This window comes from Candoia aspera, chromosome 2 (assembly GCF_035149785.1).
Source record: "Candoia aspera isolate rCanAsp1 chromosome 2, rCanAsp1.hap2, whole genome shotgun sequence".
Lineage (NCBI taxonomy): Eukaryota > Metazoa > Chordata > Lepidosauria > Squamata > Boidae > Candoia > Candoia aspera.
In genome coordinates, this window is record NC_086154.1 from 235,403,832 (window position 1) to 235,423,660 (window position 19,829).

At 42.2% G+C, this 19,829-nt stretch overlaps 1 protein-coding gene across 1 annotated transcript in view; it reads right to left on the reverse strand.

The window, feature by feature from the left end:
- Positions 1–1,526: 1,526 nt before the first annotated feature.
- HOMER1 (homer scaffold protein 1) overlaps positions 1,527–19,829 on the reverse strand; it is an 86,451-nt gene continuing 68,148 nt past the window's right edge. The window contains exons 8-9 of the mRNA XM_063295563.1: positions 6,361–6,441; positions 1,527–2,857 (exon numbers count right to left, since the gene is read on the reverse strand). Coding sequence (XP_063151633.1) covers positions 2,669–2,857; positions 6,361–6,441 — 270 coding nt within the window. The 3' untranslated portion in view covers positions 1,527–2,668. The remainder of the gene's footprint in view (positions 2,858–6,360; positions 6,442–19,829) is intronic.

The window sequence follows — 19,829 nt, forward strand, 5'->3', positions numbered from 1 at the left end:
GTTGGTAATTCTTAAAAAGAGTTCAAGAAAGAAAAATGAATAAAGTACATTCTCCAGAACAGCAACTGTATTTCAAAATAAAAACTGTATTTTGTTGGGTTTTAAAAGAATTTTAACAAGACTCCATAATTATCATATAACAAGTTATACACAATGTGATTGTTCTATGTAAATTCTTGTTTGCTTTTCTTAGTCTATGACAACCAAAAGTATTTTCTGGCATATATGCTAGTGCAGGAGAGCCATTTAGTTAAGAACATTTGAGTGTAATTGTTAGCATATAATTTCTAACACCCATCTAATGTAAATGAACATTAAAAGATTGTTTAATATAATTAATTTATATGTGCACTTATATTTACCTTATCCCATATACATGTTAGATGACTTTTTGGGAATTCAATGGTGCAGCCCTCTTAGATTTTATTTTTACGAACAAAAGAACCCAAAGTCAAGCATCTAAATATACATGAGAAAAGAAATTCCCAAATATTGATTTCCCATGATTAATTTTAATTTCAATAGGAAAATACTTCAAATGTGCACATTTAAATTTTTTATGTACTGTATATACATATGTGTGTGTACATATACAAATAAGTTTTCTTGTACAACACATATAAACAGCACTGAAATGGAAATACTTTGTAAACTCTTTTCCCACATGTAAATGTCCTTGTGTTAAAAATTGTGATCTCATTAAAAATAATGTTACATTTTTTGCCATCAAATTTCAGCTCTAACTTGTTATAATTAAGAATACCCAGCTAGAACATACTTCATTCCTCCCAGAATTACACCAATTTTATACTTTGCTGAAGATGTTTCTGAGTGACACTCATCTAGCAAAAGAATGAGGCGCAAACCTCTTCAGGTAAATTAAAATCAGGTAATCACTATTGTCCTGACCAATAAGGTTACACATCATCAACACTTAGCTATTAAGTTAAAAAAAAATCACCATAGAAAGCTTTTATCTATGAATGCAATGAACAAATATTTTCCCAATAATAAATAAAATAAGTGATAAAATACTCTAAAACATGGACAAAACAAATGATGTGTACAGTACATATAGTATAATACAGCATAATTTAGTGTTTACTTAACAGTAATCCTGATATTTCAGGAGACATCTGTTAAATTACAGGTAAAGAAAATGGCATTTTATAAATTAAGCCAAATATTTATCCCATTTTAAATACAAATTTGGATGCCTGCATTATACAGTATATACATACAGTACACACATAAAAAACCCAATTTATATTATCTAGTTCTGAATAGCGGTCCTTAAGTGGAAAAAAGATATACAAAGTTTACATTTAAGCTAGATTTTATACTTAACATCCAAATTAACTTGGTGTAAATAAAAAGGTCAGTGCATTGTTGTCTGATTCTTTTTTGTTAAATTTTTAAAATCTTTTCCTATATTAGACAATGTACAGCAAGACTGGATCATTCCCATTCAGGAAACAGCTGTGACCCTTGACTTTTCCTTTTTTTCTTTAAAATAAAATATATATATATAAAGAAATACATATTTGGCAAAAATCTTTGTAAATTACATCAGTACAACTTAAAAAGAGGTTCATTGAGGATAACTGAATTCAGTTCTTGTTTTGAAGTTCAGAACATTGCCTGGCACGTTTTCTTAATAAAGATGTTTCATGAAGATTCAGCAGAAAAAAAAATCCATTTTTATTCTCTATGCTAATACAGTGTTGTTGTTGTTGTTGTTTGTTTAATTGCCTGAGCAAGGTCAATGCCCTAGCAATCACTATATTTCCAAAGTTTGAGGATTCTTGTTAAATAAATTACTAAAACACATTTTGATAAGAAAAGTTAAGTCCATGTGATATTCAGTAAGCATAGACTGAACCTTATTAGAACATAGCAAATTTTAAAATACCTTTCAGGGACTTGCTTGTCTTCATAGATAGGCTTCAAAATGCATAACAAAATGAAATACAGAATTTCTACATACATGAACTCCCAATAGGAAAAAAGTAAACCATACACTAGACAATATTATAGAACACCAGAGTGAACATTGTAAATAAAGACAGTATCTTCCAGTATAAAAAAGGGAAGAACTCTATACAAGCAATAATTCATTAGGTCTGAATTAAAGATGCAACTCTCTCTCACTCCTGACAAGAATTAATTGGTAATGCACTGTTTCTCAACAGTACAAAATATCCTGAGAAATTATTCAGATTACAACAGAAGAGAGGGCTGTCATCACAAAGTTCTTGCACAAAACACAGCATACAGGTGCCTTAATCAACAAAGAAAATAAAACTGATCACCTACATTGTGTGGAACACTAAGAGGGATGTCATTTGGGGCACTTATTATTTCACTGGCTAATAATTAGAAAAGGATTGCATTCAATTACTGTTAATACCCTCGAGTTATCTATGGCCAATTATATACAAGGAGGTAATTTGTACTTCAAGTTATTTTTCTTTTCAACTAGCTACAAACTGAATTCTGAAATTTTACACTGAAATACTGTATATTGTATATTGTTGAAAATTAAAACAGGCCCTTCCGAAGGAGCATTTTTCTAATTTTGTGCAACTTTGATGCAGATCCCAACAAAGTCCTGTATGAAGAGAGACAGTGCATCTTTAAGATGTTTGGCACTGAGATCCTGGGTTCTTTAGCTGCATTCTATTAGCTTGGCCAGATTATCTCGTAGTTCTGTCAGTTCAAAAATTTTGCCATCAAGAATTTCTAAAAGTGTTTTCAAGTTATTGCGAAAAACTTCTTGTTCATTCTGACTTTTCTCCAAACGCTGTTCAAGATCAGATAGTTGGCCTTCTAGATCTTTATTTCGAACTTCTACTTCCTTAAAAATAATGCAATATGCACAGTAAATGAAATATTAATTTTAAAACTCTTAATGTTACACAGAAATTATCATTGTGTAAGGATGCTACAGTGTGGGCCCAGCACAAAACCTTTCCTGCAGTGTAATAACCATAATACTGTATGTACACACCTGTTTTTGGACTGAGGACCATGTTCAGTCTTGTTGTAACATTTCAAGCAAAGAGTGTGGCAAAGAAAAGGCAGTGAGGCAAAAAGGAATAGGCAAGGCCAGAGCAAACAGTAGAATATAAAATAATAAATTATGCACATAAGTAAATATTTTGGCAGTGGCCATCTGGTTACTTCCAAGAGATCCAGAACTAAGGCACAAAGCCTTAAGAAGTCTTATTTTTGTCACCATTGTTTTTTTTAACTGACGATTATGCCTATGTACGTGGGTGTGTTTGTGTTTGTGTGGGTGTGTTTATTATTTGTATCTGATACACACAAATACACAAAACAAACAAAAAATCATCCAATTATTTAATTCTTTGATTGAGTCCATTCTGAAGATCATGTAATTCTAAGTATTTAGCATCCTGGCAAATAATAATTGTTTACAAAGATTTCTACTTAACTTTGGTGACAAATTACCACCAAATCTGAGTAGCAACAAAGAAGGGAACCTTGCAGTGTCATAGAGTCCATATACAGCTGATGGATTATCTCACTACTAAGGAGCAAGGTTCATACCCCATAACTATTGGGATAAAGCACCATACATGTTATATCAGGGTTAGCATGGATTGAAGGGGACCTATCTTTATCAGTGTTTCTGATACAGTTAGGAAGGGAATATAGGCTAAATGTGTGTCAGCTGCTTCCTCAATAAGATTTAGCACACCCTATTTTTTTAAAATAAGTTAGCAAATATATATTTTAATCATTCACCTCTAACCGATTTTCAAAACAAGTATAGTTCTGCAAAACCCTTCTTCTCACATCTATACATCTGTTCAATAAGTTCTTCAAGACCATAAAGTAAACTGACCTATTATCTCATGTCAAACAAATAGGCAAGAACAACATCTGACTAGTAAATATGCACGTTATTCATAATTGGGCATAAGTTCTTCACTCATTACATAAGTAGCTTGTCCAGATCCGTAAGTAGCTTGAGAAATCAGTTGTGAGAATAAAGGGCAAAACCTAACTTCAGCCAAAGAGATGTAAACCATCTATGTCTACAAATCAATAAAAATGTATAAGTCTAAGAATCTGTGAAAAAAACTCCATCATACGAAAATAGTTACACATGGTAATTGCACCGAGTAGGAATTAATCTTAGCTGCCTGTGAAATCTGGGTTGTCTGCCATGGAAAAACAAGCTTTGGAGTAATAACATCAGCATTTCACCATAAGCATAAGCATGTAACTTTTAATCAGCACTGAATGAAAAGGTCAATCTCCGTCAAGTTAAGCTCAACTTCATAGACTTATGTGAAAGGTGAAAGGTCCCCTGTGCAAGCACCGAGTCATGTCTGACCCTTTGGGGGGACGCTGCTTTTGCAACGTTTTCTTGGCAGACTATAGTGGGGTGGTTTGCCATTGCCTTCCCCAGTCATCAAATGTAAGTCATAGACTTATATTTGGCATTAAAAGTCTTTGGTGTCTCTTTACCTTCCTCCGAACAAATCGGTTATTACAAAAAACTTACATAATGTTTTTCACTCAGCAAGTACTAGGCCTTCTTTAGTTCTGATGAGAAGGATGGATTAAAATTTCCTTTTTTTCCATTTTTTTGTCTTTCATGATGCTGCAGAAACCAAAGAGAACAATCCACCTCCTTGTCAGCATCAAAAGACGCCTCTGGTAAACCCTTTCATTCTCTTCCCCATATGCTCACAAATGCTTTGGGTCCTCCCCTTCCTTTATCTTCTCATCCTCCTTACCAAGAAGCAAGTAATTCAAGCTGCCAGTATGAGTCTGAGACTTGAAAGCAGGAACCAGCAATTCCCAGACTAGAGGGAAATATTTTGGCTGATTCTCAAGCCATCAAGAGAGTGGCCAAGTATCTGTTAACTCAGAAGGGTAGGAAGAAAAAGCCTTGAGTTAAAACTCAGGAGCACAGATTTTATACTGATATATGGCCTGCCTGCCCACCTACTTGCCCCTCTGGCTTCTTCACACTGGAGTGGGCATGTAAGGCTTTTTTTTTTTTTGCCTGCAGGAAAGATTCTATCTAGTCACCTCTGAGAGTTTGCTGTGATTTACTGCTGAGTCTGGGTGTGAAGTCTGACTGACATTAGGTTGAACTTTGACAGGGAACTTGAAGAGTGAGCAAGCGAGCAGATGAGGAGCTGTCTCACATGGGATTCTTGGATATTCTGATGGAAGAATGGGCTCTGTTGAGCACCTTGCCACTCTACCTGTATAAGACTGAAGATCTAAAGATGCTGTCTGTGGGTGGATAGTGCTTTAAAACTTGTCATCCTCTACTAGGCTATGGGTGATCTGTGTAGATAAACTCGGACACAGTGATTACATTTTCAGACATGGGGGGGGGGGGGTTCTTTGGGGGTAGTTGTCACATTGCTGCATATGTATTACTTTTTATTGTATTGTTGTCAAGGCCCAACTTGGTCTTCAATGTTTTTGAACTTTTCCAGTGATAGCCCCAAACCACCGTCAGATATGTTACTAATCCTACTGTCAGGATGTTTTTTCTTATATTTAAACATAATCAAGGTAATTGCAAATTATATCCATTATTTCTCGTCCTAGTTTCTAGGCCATTTGAAAATAGCACCCTATGGCTCTCTTTTATGTCTCTGAACACTGGTATTTTGTTTCACTGCATCTTCTTTTCTCCAGACTAAACTTCTCAAGTTCATTCAGTCTGTCCTCATAGATCATGTTCTCAGGTCCCTATATAATCCTCTGGACCTGTTCTAATCTGTCAATATCCTTTGGATAATTTGATGTCCACACTCATACACTGGATCTAGGTTGTTTCCCACCAGGGAAATAAAAGGTGCAGGGGGATTAATATGGTTTGGTAGTGCCATGGGAATCCAAATACCCTACCATCTTTTGTGGTTCCAATCCTGAACAAGTTTTTTCCTGCTATTCACTTTTTTAATGCCAATTATGCACTTGCTAGTTATTTAAATGGCTCCTTTTTGGTTTTGCTTATTTGCTTAGTTCCATGAAGACTCATGTAGTCCCTTAATAATTGAGAAAGTGTGTGCAAGGCTGTTTTTGATCCTTTCCAGTATTCCATCTTTTCTGAGATACTCCAGCTTGCCCTTATTTTTTAAAAGGCACAGGAGCCTTCCCTCCCATAGTTACATAACCTCACTGCCCCTTGACTACTTAGGTATAGTAATCATGTGGCTGTTGCAGGAAGAGAGTTAGTTCACTAAAGGAGTAATGGGAAAGCTATTTATGCTGCCATCTCCATATGACAATAAGATTTCACTTTTTCCCTTCCAAGGTTTAGATTCAGACATACACAGATCTCCCACCACTGTTACTTACTTGTAATTTCTGAGTTAAAGAGTCCCTTTGTGCCTGAAGCTCTCTGGCATTATCAATTTCTTCTCTCAACTTCTCTATTTCCTAAAGGGAATAAAACAGTGTATTACCCAAACTGATCAAAATACAGATACTAACTTTAGCCTTGGACAATTCAACCTCATTGATTGATGGATACAGAGAGACTGGCTACTGAAATGTTAAGACCTGGAGTCAGCTCTCCAGCTGCCAACCACACCAGTCATTTACACACACTTTACAGTAGGGAAGATCCCTAAGACAATGGAAGACTGCAACTGAATATGTATGAATACATATGTATCACACTATTCCCTTTCTAAGTAAGCAACAAAAAACAATAAATCAAATAAATTAAAGCAGGAGATAAGAAAAAAAGGAAAAGAAATATATCTGAACCTAGTTAGCATCAACCTCATGCACTAAACCACTCTATTCCTTTTAATCCTCGCAAACCATCCTTCCTTGTCTAATATTTCTATATGCCTCTTCATACATAGTCCTTTGTTCTTTAAAATTCTAGACCCATCAACTCAATCCAGTCACAATTTTCGTAGTCTTCTGTTTCCTCTCAGTGTTTACTTTTCAAAGTATATCTGTTTTGCGATACAATCCTCATTCTTTCTAAATGACCACACTTCAATATGCCTTTTTTAAAATTGATAATTTACTGTTGTATTAAATGGACATTCATTCATTACTCATTCATTTCTAGCACATTCAGCTTACTTTTATGTTTCTCCTGACATACTCTACTCTCATTTTCATATAACAAGCCAGTAGAAGCACCTTCTTACACAGACATTTTCACTTTTCTTGACATGAATTCCTTCCTTGCAACAGACCACACAGACTCATTACTTTTCTACTAGCATTTTATGCCTTAAAATTTATCCATCCTTTTTTCCCATCTGTGATTTGCAACAAATGTTAGATAGATTGTACAATTCAAAGAGTATGGTTTTAAAAATTAATTTACTAAAGACCAAGGTTGATTTGCTGATAGGAAAAATAGTGTGAAATGATTGCACATTATATACAAATGGCGAAAAATTTGCACAAGTAGATGAATGTGTGGCTGGATGAATGAGTAAGATTCAATTGTCAATTTTCAGTGCATTTTGTCAATGACAGATACAGTATCAGCTCTCCAAGGTAGACCAGACTAGGAAACCAAAGTCATGAATGCTAATACTGCTTTTATTATAAAAAAAGTAACAGAATCTTGCAAATCTGAATATGCTTCCCCCTCCCTCCCTCCATCTTTGTGAGAACTAGAGAGGGGCCTATCTGAGATGCTTTCTCAAATTACATTTCTGCCCTGGATTTCTTTTATCTGACCGTTGTCTTGGCTGCGAATCTTCCTCTAGTTCTTCAAGGTTATTCCTTCTGCCCATTATGAGAACAAGGAAGCAATTTCATGTTACTAGAAAGTGGAGCAATATCTATTTAATAGTAGAAAAGAAGATGACTGGGGAACTGTAATTCAAATTATACAACTCTGAATGACAGAGAGGGGTCTAAATCAGGGGTACAAAAACTGCAGCCCATTACCAATTACCGTCCCCAGAACCCTTCTAGCTACCTCCAGAACAGAGTGGTGGAGGTTCAAAACGTTTACTTTTTTTCTATTTGTGTGTTGGGAAGGCCTTTAATGAATGAAATAGCTTACGGCAACTGTTTTAACCTTTAAAAAAAATCAAAATTTTCCCAAAACTCATATCCTGGCCCCAGCCACTTTTGGAGTGTGATTCTCAATGTGGCATGCAAAGCCTGGTGCAGCCCTTGAGCTGACTGACATGGCATATTTCTAGTATAAACAAGTGGCAGAAGACTTTTCCTGAGTTCTGGTGGATAATATGTTTTGTAGAATGCCTAGCAAAACTTTAAGACCTTTTTCCATAATGCAATACTTTAAAGCAAACTTTAAAATGAAGACAGACATTAGGAGTCCTGTGTGAATGATTACCAGCTAGTTAGAACACTAATAAAAAGACTTCTGAAGATATAAACAAAAAGGTTTCAAAAAATTGAAGGAGAATTCATAAAAGGACCAAACATCACATTCACAACACTTTGAAATACAATAAAAACCTTCCAGCTAAGTAGCTAGAAACTTCCCTGAAAACATTTAATTTCAGTGTTACCTTTATCTTGAACTCTTCTCTGAAACATATGGTGCCAATTACGGACACAGAAAATATAATACACTTTCAAGACTCCAGGAGTGATATAAAAAGGCAATCCCAACTCATTATTTATTCTTGGGGAAGTGAGCAGGCTTTGCTAGAGGCAGCAAAGTTCTTCTTTGAACTTCCTGCCAGTTCACATCCTCAGAGTATAGAGGTCATCACAGTCTCAAGAGAGAATACCTTGAATCCTAATCAAGCAGCTCTTCAGGCATTTAAGATTAGTATATAAATCCCATTAAAGAAATAGGTTACAATCTGTTTGCATGCTCCCATAGTTCTGCGTAGAATATGTGATTCTACTATATTTGGACATAAAGACGTGATCTAAGGGAATAGTGTAATGGAGCACTCTGATCACACAGCTTAGGGCTACATGCTCAGGCAAGCCTGAAAGCTCTACTCGTTAGACAGACTTTCCAACAAACAAAACTGAAAGCTTCTGCCGTTCTGCTCCTCTGTATGAAGCCACCTCAGTTCTGACTTAGCTTAATTCCATTCAAACAAATTTTGAAAATTTATTCATTTATTTCTTAAACAAATGTATAAGGCCACCCAACTCACACACGGTGACTCTGGGTGGCTTACAAAATTGAAAACCATAAAAACACAATAGACACCCCCCGGCAGCAGCTAACCCATTCTTATCAGCCACTTGATTGGCTCCAAAGCAGCTTGGGGTCTCCAGGCCCACTGACAAAACCACATCTTCAGGCTTTCCGGAAAAGGAGCAAGGATGGGGCCAATCCTACCTCTGGGGGGATGATGTTCCAAAGGGAGGGAGCCACCACAGAGAAGGCCTTTTTCCTTGGCCCACTAGATGTACTTCCCTAACTGAAGAGACCCACAACATACCCTGCCTCCCGGCTCTGGTGGGCTGGGTTGATGTAACTGGGGAAAGGCAGTCCTGCAAATAACCTGGCCCCAAGCCATGTAGGGCTTTAAAGGTGATAACCAGCACCTTGAATTGGACCCAGAAGCAAATCAGCAACCAATCCAGCTCCCGCAAAAGAGGTGACACGTGCTTATATCTAGGCTTGTGCAAAACTATGCGGGCTGCTGTATTTTGAACCAACTGAAGCTTCTGGATACTTTTCAAGGGCAGCGCCATGTAGAGTGCATTACAATAGTCCAAACGGGAGGTGACTCGGGTGTGGGTGACTGAGAGAAGGGCATGTTGGTCCAGGAATGGGCATAGCTGGTGTACAACACGCAGTTGTGCAAAGGCTCTCCTGGCCATGACTGCCATCTGCTCTTTGAGCAGGAGTCATGAGTCCAGGTAAAGGTAAAGGTAAAGGTTTCCCTTGACGTAAAGTCCAGTCGTGTCCGACTCTAGGGGGCGGTGCTCATCTCCGTTTCAAAGCCTTGGAGCCGGCGTTGTCCATAGGACACTTCCGGGTCATGTGGCCAGCATGACTCACGGAACGCCGTTACCTTCCCGCCGAAGCGGTACTGTAACGATTGCCTAAACCCAAATACTCAGTCTCACAAGCTCGGGCTTAAAGATAACTGATTTATTAAAGGAATAGTATGCAAATACAGAGAAAGCTGAGAATGAGCAAAAGCGCGCCAAATACAAACTTAAAAGCCTTGCTTGTGGGCCGGTCCCGCCCCGTCGCCCGTCAGGACGCTCCCCCTCCCAGGTGCTGAAAGCCGTTAGACGCGCCTGGGAAAGTAACCTTGAACAGGAGCGCAAACCCAAACATGCATTCCAAGCCCTCAAAACAAGGGAGGGCGAAAGAATGGAAAAACCCCGGGTAAAAGGATACGGAACAGAGAATGACATGTGAAACGTTACAATGTTAACCAGACATTAGAATGAGAACATGACATATTGCCCCCCCCAAAAAAAATCAGGGAGCCGGTTTGTCAGGATAGGCAGAGTGAAATTGGGCTACGAGACGAGGAGAATGTACGTGTGGAGCAGCAACCCATTCAGGATGAGGGAAATGTTTCCAGCGGACGAGGTATTGTAGAGCGGAGCGCAGGCGTCTGGAATCGAGGATAGATGTCACCTCGAAGTGTTGCTGGTTGTCAATCATGAGGGGAGGTGGAGGAGTGGGTTGTGGATGCCAACGGTCCGACGACAGGTAGGGTTTGAGTAAGCTACAATGGAAAACAGGATGTAAACGTTTAAGGTTGTGAGGTAAATCAAGTTTAAACGTAACAGGGTTGATCTGAGCAACAATCGAAAAAGGACCAACAAATTTAGGACCAAGTTTTTTTGAGGGTTGTGAGGACTTGATAAATTTAGTTGATAGGTAGACTTGATCTCCGACCGCAAAGGATGGTTCTGGGGAACGCTTTGCATCGGCATGGCGTTTATAGGTAGCTTGGGCATGGTGGAGAGCGAGTAGGATATTAGACCATGAGTCTTTGAGAGAGTCTGCCCAGCCAGCGAGGGTGGCTGGGAGCGGCTGAGGATGAGGAAGTTCAGGGATCGGAACAAATTCACGCCCAAAAACTGTTTTAAAGGGAACTTGACCAGTGGTTTGATGAATGGAATTGTTGTAAGCGACCTCAGCAAATGGGAGGAGATCGACCCAGTTGTCTTGCTGGTAGTTAACAAAAGCTCTGAGGTATTGTTCTAATGTAGAATTAACCGCCTCTGTAGATCCGTCCGTTTCCGGATGCCAGGCGGTAGAAAGTGATTGTTTCGTACCCAAAAGTTTCAAAAATGCCCGCCAAAATTGTGACGTAAATTGTGTGCCTCTGTCACTCACCAAACGGGCGGGGATACCGTGGAGGCGGTACACGTGGATGAGGAAGAGGCGTGCCAGCTGTTGTGCGGTGGGGATAGAAGCGCATGGGATAAAGTGGGCTTGTTTGGAGAAAAAGTCTTTGACGACCCAAATGACAGTTTTTCGTTGACTAGGGGGTAGATCAACGATAAAATCCATAGAGATATCCTGCCAAGGGACAGATGGAGTGGCCACGGGTTGAAGGAGACCCTGGGGCTTGCCCGGTTTGCGCTTTATCGCCGCACATACAGGGCACGCCGTGACATATTGCTTTAAGTCTTTGAGTAAAGTTGGCCACCAGAATTGGCGGCGAACGAGGTGCAAAGTTTTCACGTAGCCGAAATGTCCAGCTAGCTTGTCATCGTGGCAGCGCTGGAGTATGGTTTTTCGCATTGGTTCGGGTACATAGAGACGATCGTTGCGCCAGGCAAGATCATCGGTGAAAGTGAACAGGTGTCTATTGGCTTGCAACCAAGTATCTGTTTTAAGGTGGGAGAGCAACTGTTGTTGCAAATCGGAGGTAATTGACAAGAGAGGCGGGCGGCTGGAAGGCGGAGCGGCTGGAGGCGGAGTTGATTGCGCTCGGGTCTGGCTGCGAGTCACCGCTGCCAAACCTAATTGTTTGTCGGTCCAGACGGTACCTTGGACCGTTGGCCCTGGGCCAGCATCTTGGGGTCTGCGCGAGAGGGCATCAGCTAAGAAATTTTTCTTGCCTGGTATAAATTTAAGGGTGAAGTCAAAGCGGTTGAAAAACTCAGCCCAGCGCAGCTGTTTGGGACTGAGTTTTCGACTGGTGCTTAAAGCTTCCAGATTTTTATGGTCAGTCCAGACTTCAAAAGGGTTTGAAGTGCCTTCCAATAGGTGTCGCCATGTCTCTAACGCTGTCTTTACAGCAAAAGCCTCCTTTTCCCAAACATGCCATCTTCTCTCTGTTTCCGTGAATTTGCGAGAGAGGTAGGCACAGGGTTTTAAAGCGCCAGATTGGTCAGCTTGTAATAGAATTGCTCCTATGGAAAAATCAGAAGCATCGACTTGTACCACGAAGGGTTGAGAGGGGTTTGGATGCTGTAAAATCGGTTCTGTGGTAAAGATTTGTTTGAGCGCTTCAAACGCTTGCTGACATGCGGGAGTCCATTTAAGGAGCGCGCCTGGGTTCTTTGAACGTCGCGTATCGCCCTGTCCTTTAGTTTTTAATAGTTCAGTAAGGGGGAGGGCGATTTCCGCAAAATTTTGGGCGAATGTTCGATAGAAATTAGAGAATCCAAGGAAACTCTGTAATTGTCTCCTGGTACGGGGAGGTTCCCATGCCACGATGGCTTCTACTTTTGCAGGGTCCATTTCAATGCCCTGAGCTGAAATCCGGTACCCTAGGTAATCAATTTGCGACTGATGAAAGGCACATTTTGACAGTTTTGCATACAGCTGTGCTTTTTGCAATTTAGCCAGTACCTGACGCACCAGGTGGGTATGTTCTGACATGGTTTCAGTATAAATCAATACATCATCCAAATATACCAGTACCCCCTTAAATAGGTGGTCATGCAAGACCTCATTGATTAGTTGCATAAAAACCCCAGGTGCCCCAGATAACCCGAATGGTAAGACTTTATATTGAAAAGCCCCAAGAGGACAGTTGAACGCTGTCTTCCACTCATCCCCTTCCCTTATGCGAATGCGAAAGTAGGCTTCTCTCAAATCCAGTTTTGAAAAAATTTTGCCTCTGGCCAGATGTGATAACATATCTTTGATCAGGGGCAAAGGATATTTATTTAATATTGAGACCGCATTGAGCCCGCGGAAATCGGTACAAAGCCTTAATGACCCATCCTTTTTTGGCCTGAATAGGACAGGCGCTCCTACCGGGGAATTTGCCGGCTCAATGAAACCTCTAGCTAGATTTTTGTCAATGAACTCCCTTAGCGTGGTAAGCTCTTTGGGAGACATGGGGTATATTTTTGGGTGAGGCAATTTTACATTTGGTAAAAACTCAATGGCACAGTCCGTTTTTCGGTGGGGTGGCAAGCGATCTGCTTCCTTTTCCCCAAATACTTCAGCAAAATCTTGGTACGGATTGGGTAGCCCCTCAAGAGGTTGAAGCGTTTGCACAGTGGTATACGCTACCCCTCCACCCTCCATGTCCTCCAGTAGGTCCTTTTCGGGTACTTTGTAAAATCCATCTGCAAACGTCACAGTTCTATGCAGCCAGTTGATAAAAGGGTTTTGCTTCACAAACCAAGGCATCCCCAAGATTACCAGAGGACCCCCCACTGGAGCTACCACAAATGGCAGCTTTTCCTGATGGGAGCCCATCTGCAAGGCGACCAGTCCCGTGGAAAGATTGACTGCTTTCCCTCCCGCCATAGTTCCATCCAATTGGGTGAAAATCATGGGTCTTGGCAAAGGGAACGTGGGCAGTTCCAGAGCCGCTACGACATCAGGGTGCATCAGGGAACGGGAGCAACCCGAGTCTAGCATGGCCCACACTTCCACCGTTTTGGTTTTTGAGCTTAGTTTAACTTTAACAGTCAGTGTGGGGAAATTTCCACTCACCGAATCATGGTTACGCCCGGTTTCTTCCACCTGCCCTAGGGCGCCCTTCAGGGCAGGTGGTAGGCTTTTCCCGCCGGCTGCTCGAATTGCAACTCTTCCTCCTCTTCACCGAAGGGAAGGTCTGGGGGGTCCAGTTCCGCGAGGGCTGCCTTCAGTTTTCGTGGTGGAGCAGGAGCAGGCGTCTTTACTGTGGGTTTCGTCTGTCGTTCCTCTGGACGGCGTTTTGGGCACGAAGTGGCTCGATGTCCTTCTTTCCCACATCTGAGGCACTGACCCTTGGAGAACCGTTGCTCCCTCTCTTCTTCCCAGGTTTTTGGTTTAGGGCGGCTGGCAAGTCCAGATGTGCGCGCTCCTCTAGCGAGACGTGTTTGTCTAAGCTCTTTGGTATGGGCGTAGGTTCGTAGGGCATTTTCTGCGCTTCCCGCCAACTGAATCCACCCATATAGCGTTTTAGGATCATCTCTACCCAGAGCCCATCGAAGGATTTCGGGTTCAAGCCCCTGCTTGAACAATTCGATGATTGTTGGCTCAGACCAGTCTTCCACTTTTCCTGCCAAAGCTTTAAACTCCAACGCATATTTGGCAACTGGGAGGGACCCTTGGTAAAGTTTCCGCAGGTCATTTTTGGCCGTTTCTTGAGCTAGGGGGTCTTCGAAATGCTCTTTAAGTGCCCACAAAAAGTCATCGAAGTCCTCTAACTCAGTTGCCTCAGCTTGGCATAGTTGCACATACCAATCCGCTGCCTTTCCTCTCAGCTTGTTGGCAATGAAATTGACCTTGCCATGTTCAGATCGAAAATTTCGACCCCAATCTTCTATGTAGTGCTTGGCATTAGTAATAAAGAAGGAGAGCGTGGTGGGATCCCCATCGAACTTCACTCCAAATGGTGGGAAGGATCTTGCCGGCTCAGCTGGCTGTGGCGGTGCCGCTAATGTCAGCGTGCGCCGAGCCCCCATGGGTGGTCGATCCCTAGGAGGTCTTGCCTCTCGCTCCCCCCCTTGACGGGCTGATCGAGTCTTGCTTCTCCCCCGGGTCACCATGGTACTATGCCTGGGGTACTGTGACGGCTCTTCCTCCCAATCCTCCGGGGTGGGCTCTGCCTCTCCGGGTAGATCCTCTTTGGGTAGATCCTTGAGGATCGTCACGATTAAATCCATTTTATCTTCTAATGCCCTCATACGGGCCGGAGTGACCGGCTCCTCCGAGGGTTGGTTGGTTACCACCACCCTCGGTGACAAGGGGACTTCGTGCTCCCAGGTCAATTGTGGAGACCCCCTCCCCTGTGCTCTTTCCATGACAGTTCTATGTTCACTCCTGAGACTCTCCTGCATGGATATCAGCAGCTCGTCCAATTGGATATCTCGCAACTCTCGACGGGCTGCTCTTTGCGCTCTCGAAGTTAGCACTGGCCGGCTTTTGACCGCCTCCCGCTCTTCTTCGCTTCCCTCACTTGCGCGAAGCTGAGGTTGAGTTTCTGTCATCGCTAGCGTTCCCTCTTATCCAATGATTGGATGGGGCTAGCGGAAAATGGGTAAAATGATTCTCAGCTTTATGTAACGATTGCCTAAACCCAAATACTCAGTCTCACAAGCTCGGGCTTAAAGATAACTGATTTATTAAAGGAATAGTATGCAAATACAGAGAAAGCTGAGAATGAGCAAAAGCGCGCCAAATACAAACTTAAAAGCCTTGCTTGTGGGCCGGTCCCGCCCCGTCGCCCGTCAGGACGCTCCCCCTCCCAGGTGCTGAAAGCCGTTAGACGCGCCTGGGAAAGTAACCTTGAACAGGAGCGCAAACCCAAACATGCATTCCAAGCCCTCAAAACAAGGGAGGGCGAAAGAATGGAAAAACCCCGGGTAAAAGGATACGGAACAGAGAATGACATGTGAAACGTTACAATGTTAACCAGACATTAGAATGAGAACATGACAGGTACCAATTAATCTACTCACATTTGCATGTTTTCGAACTGCTTGGTGTGCAGGAGCTGGGACGAGCAACGGGAGCTCACCCCGCCGCGCGGTTTCAAACCGCCGACCTTCCGATCGACAGCTCAGCAGTTTAACCCGCAGCGCCACCATGTCCCTCTAATGAGTCCAGGAGACCCCCCGAATTATGCACAGGTTCTGTCTGGGGCAGTGCAACCCCATCCAAGACCAAAGATGGCAATTCTCTGGAAACTGAAGAGCCCTGAACTCACAGCCATTCTGTCTTGCCAGGGTTTAACTTCAAACTCTTGCTTCCCATCCAGACCTCAACAGCCTCCACACACCAGGAGAGGGCGGTTGAGGCATCGCTTAACTCACCATGGACAGAGATGTACAACTGAGTATCATCAGCATACTGATGATATCATATCCCATGGTGATGGATGATCTCACCCAGTGGCTTCATGTAGATGTTAAATAGGAGTGGAGAGAGCACTGACCCCTGCAGCACCCCGCAAAGGAGTGGCTGAGGGCGGGACCTCTCGCCCCCGATCATCACCAATTGGAAACAGCCCTGGAGGAAGGAGGTAAACCAGGACAACACAGTGCCCCCCAGCCCCAGCCCCCAAAGCCACTCCAGAAGGATACCACAGTCAATGGCATCAAAGGCTGCTGAGAGGTCAAGTAAGGCAAGGATGGTCGCACAAACCCGCCATCCTGCTCCCACCAGAGATAATTGAAAAGCACGACCAATGTCAGGCCTGAATCCTGACTGAAAGGGGTCCAGATAATCCATTTCATCCAGGATCCTCTGGAGCTGCAGCGCAACCACCTCCTCAACCTCCCCCAGAAAGGGGAGGTTGGAGACAGGATGAAAACTGCCCATCAGGGTGGATCCAGCAATGGCTTCTTAAGGAGGGGGTGAACCACAGCCTCTTTAAAAGGCTGGGGCACTATCCCCTCCTCCAGAGATGCATTAGTCACCGGCAGTACCCACCCACACATCACCTCCCAGAAGGCTTTTACTAGCCAGGAGGGACATGAATCCAACACACAGGTGGCCGAGCTCACAGTCTCTAGGATCCTGTCCACTTCCTCAGGAACAACAGGGTCAAAGTGTTCCCAGATAACAGGGCAAGAACCTACCCAGGCATCTCCACTGGACCATTATCCACGCCGGCATCCAATTGGGAACAAATCTGAGTGATTTTATCTGTCAGAAAATCTGCAAATTCCTCAGTGCACCCCTGCAGGTACACTCCCAAATCCTCCTTACCCAGAAGGAGATGGGTCACCTTAAAAAGCCACCAGGCGATTATCTGCAGATACAATTTGTGCAGAGAAGTATTGCCTCTTCACCGCACAAATTGCCACAAGGTAGGCTTTAATAGCAGCTCTTACCCGTGTCCGGTTGGATTCATTCTTCATCTTCTGCCAGTGACACTCTGGACGTCTCTTGATCCATTTCATTCCTCTCAGTTCCTCCGTATACCACGGAGCACGAGGAGGTCCACAGGTTGGGAGAGGTTGCATGGGCGCAATCCTGTCTAGAGTCTCAGTCACCCTCCTATTCCAGGCGGTGACCATGTCCTCAGTGGGACTACACAGCAGATCCTCAGTTATAACCCCTAGCTCCCTCTGGAACCCAATAGGGTCCATCAGTCACCTAGTCAAGTATTGACTAGTTTAGCATATTGGTTATTAACTATTATTCCACCCCACAACACACACATACCCTATCCCAATAATTGAAAATAATCTGGAAGTCACACTAATCAGGGTCAGACAGAATACTGAACTAATCTAAATGGAGGTGCAGTCTATAATTCAGGCACATTTTGAGAACTGATCCATTACCGCAGCATGTTGTATGAGCCAGGCCATCATGTTAAGGCATAATATGTCTTATCTGTTGGAGAATGGCATGTTATATAAACACAACAGCAGTGTTTTGTCAATCAGAGTTAAGGTTTAGCATATTATGTGAGCCAGTGAGTTGCATCTTGTTTTGTTTTGTCCATCTGCTCATAGGATAGCAGCTACCAGTGGAACTGCAGTAATCTCTCCTCTGCCTCTCCTACACAGCCTCAAAAACTGTTCCTGAGAGTTACTGATCGTCCAGAGTACATTTAAAAGATGGAGGGGGAAGAGGGGAAGGAGAGCAAGGGGAAATGTCATGCTGTATGAATGGAAATCCACGCAAGTACTGGAGGAAATTCAGTGGTACTGAACCAAGTTGCTCGAGAACAAGCAAATACTGATGCCTTCAAAAAGAGCATGCTCAAAATATTTCATCAGTAAGATTAACCTTGGCATTATTTAATACATTTTTCAGCAATAAGGTGTCCACCTCTTTTTTTCATCGAATTGGTATGTTCCCTCTTTCTTTTTTTAGTCCTAGTGTCCATAGGGTCATAATGATAGTAGGCTGTCCTATAATTAACATTCTATTCGATGCAATAAAACGTTTTTGTTAACATACACACACACACTCCCTGAAATAACACATCCCTTTCTTATGTACTTATACAATTAAACTATATCTATAGCTACATCTGTAACTGTATCTATATCATCTATATCTATTTCGTTAAATCTATACATCTCTTAGGTCATTCTTATCTTCCTGATTAAAGTGCCTTTATTAAAACTAATTCATTTGGCCATCATTTTATTTGTAAAAGGATTTCTAAAGATGTTCTGATTTTTAAGTACCAGTTCAAGGATATTGTGTTTTTATACTGCCTAATAGCACAAATTCTCTGGGCAGTATGCAGTCATTTTGAAAATGTTATAAAAAATAAAACTGTTAAATATTATGAAAACAAAATAAAGCAATATAAAAAACAAGACAGAGAAAAGCCTAACTGACAAAGTAAAAATCAAGAGCAGCAATAATATTAACGTATACTACTGATACACATTTCCATGTATTTTTGAGTAGACGTGTAAAGAAGCTTAATCTCAGACACTGTATACAGTATTGGGTTCAGGTTCGCTTAATGACCACAATTGGGACTGGAATTTTGGTTGCTAAGCAAAGTGGTCATTAAGCGAACTCGATCTGATTTTATGTCCTTTTTTGCAGTGGTTGTTAAGTGAATTATGTGGTTCCCCATTGATTTTGCTTGCCAGAAGCTGGGCAGGAAGATTGAAAATGGTGATCACACGGGACATGGTCATAAATGCGAACCGGTTGCCAAGTGCCCAAATTGTGATCATGTAACCGTGGGGATGCTACGGCAGTTGTGAGGACCGGTCATCAGTTTTTTCAGCACCACCATAAGTCCAAACTGTCACTAAATGAATAGTTGTTAAGTGAGGACTACCCGTACAGGCAGTCCTCACTTACCAACCATTTGTTTAGTGACAGTTCAGACTTACGGTGGTGCTGAAAAAGCTGACTTACAACTGGTCCTCACACAACCGTCGCAGTATCCCTGTGGTCACGTGATCACAATTTGGGCACTTGGCAACTGGTTCATATTTATTACCGTGTCCTGTGGTCATGTGATCACCACTTTGAATCTTCCTGGCCAACCTCTGGCAAGCAAAATCAATGGGGAACCAAGTGATTCGCTTAATGAGCATGTGGTTCACTTAACACCCATGGTGTTTGCTTAATGACAACTGCAAAAAAGTTCATAAAATCAGGTTAGATTTGCTTAATGACCGCTTTGCTTAGCAACCAAAATTCCAGTCCCAATTGTGGTCATTAAGCGAGGACTACCAGTACAGAATTGGTACCTCATTCAGTTTATGCTTCAATCATTCAATCATTCAGCAGATTCAGCACTATCAGAGTCAATGGAATATGAAACTTCTATAGAAATCTGTCAGAAGGTATCTGCCAGCCATGAGTGGGCCTGAAGCCAAATCTACCTTGCCTATGTTTTTTTTCACCCTCCCTTTCCCTTCACTGCAACACTTAAGCTCAAGACTGTAATCCCTACATGAAAGAGACTAGGGAGGTGGGCGGAGGGGTTGCATGGCTCTCTAAATTCATAGAAAGGAAGGCTGAATTAACCCTTCCCTCCAAAAATCCC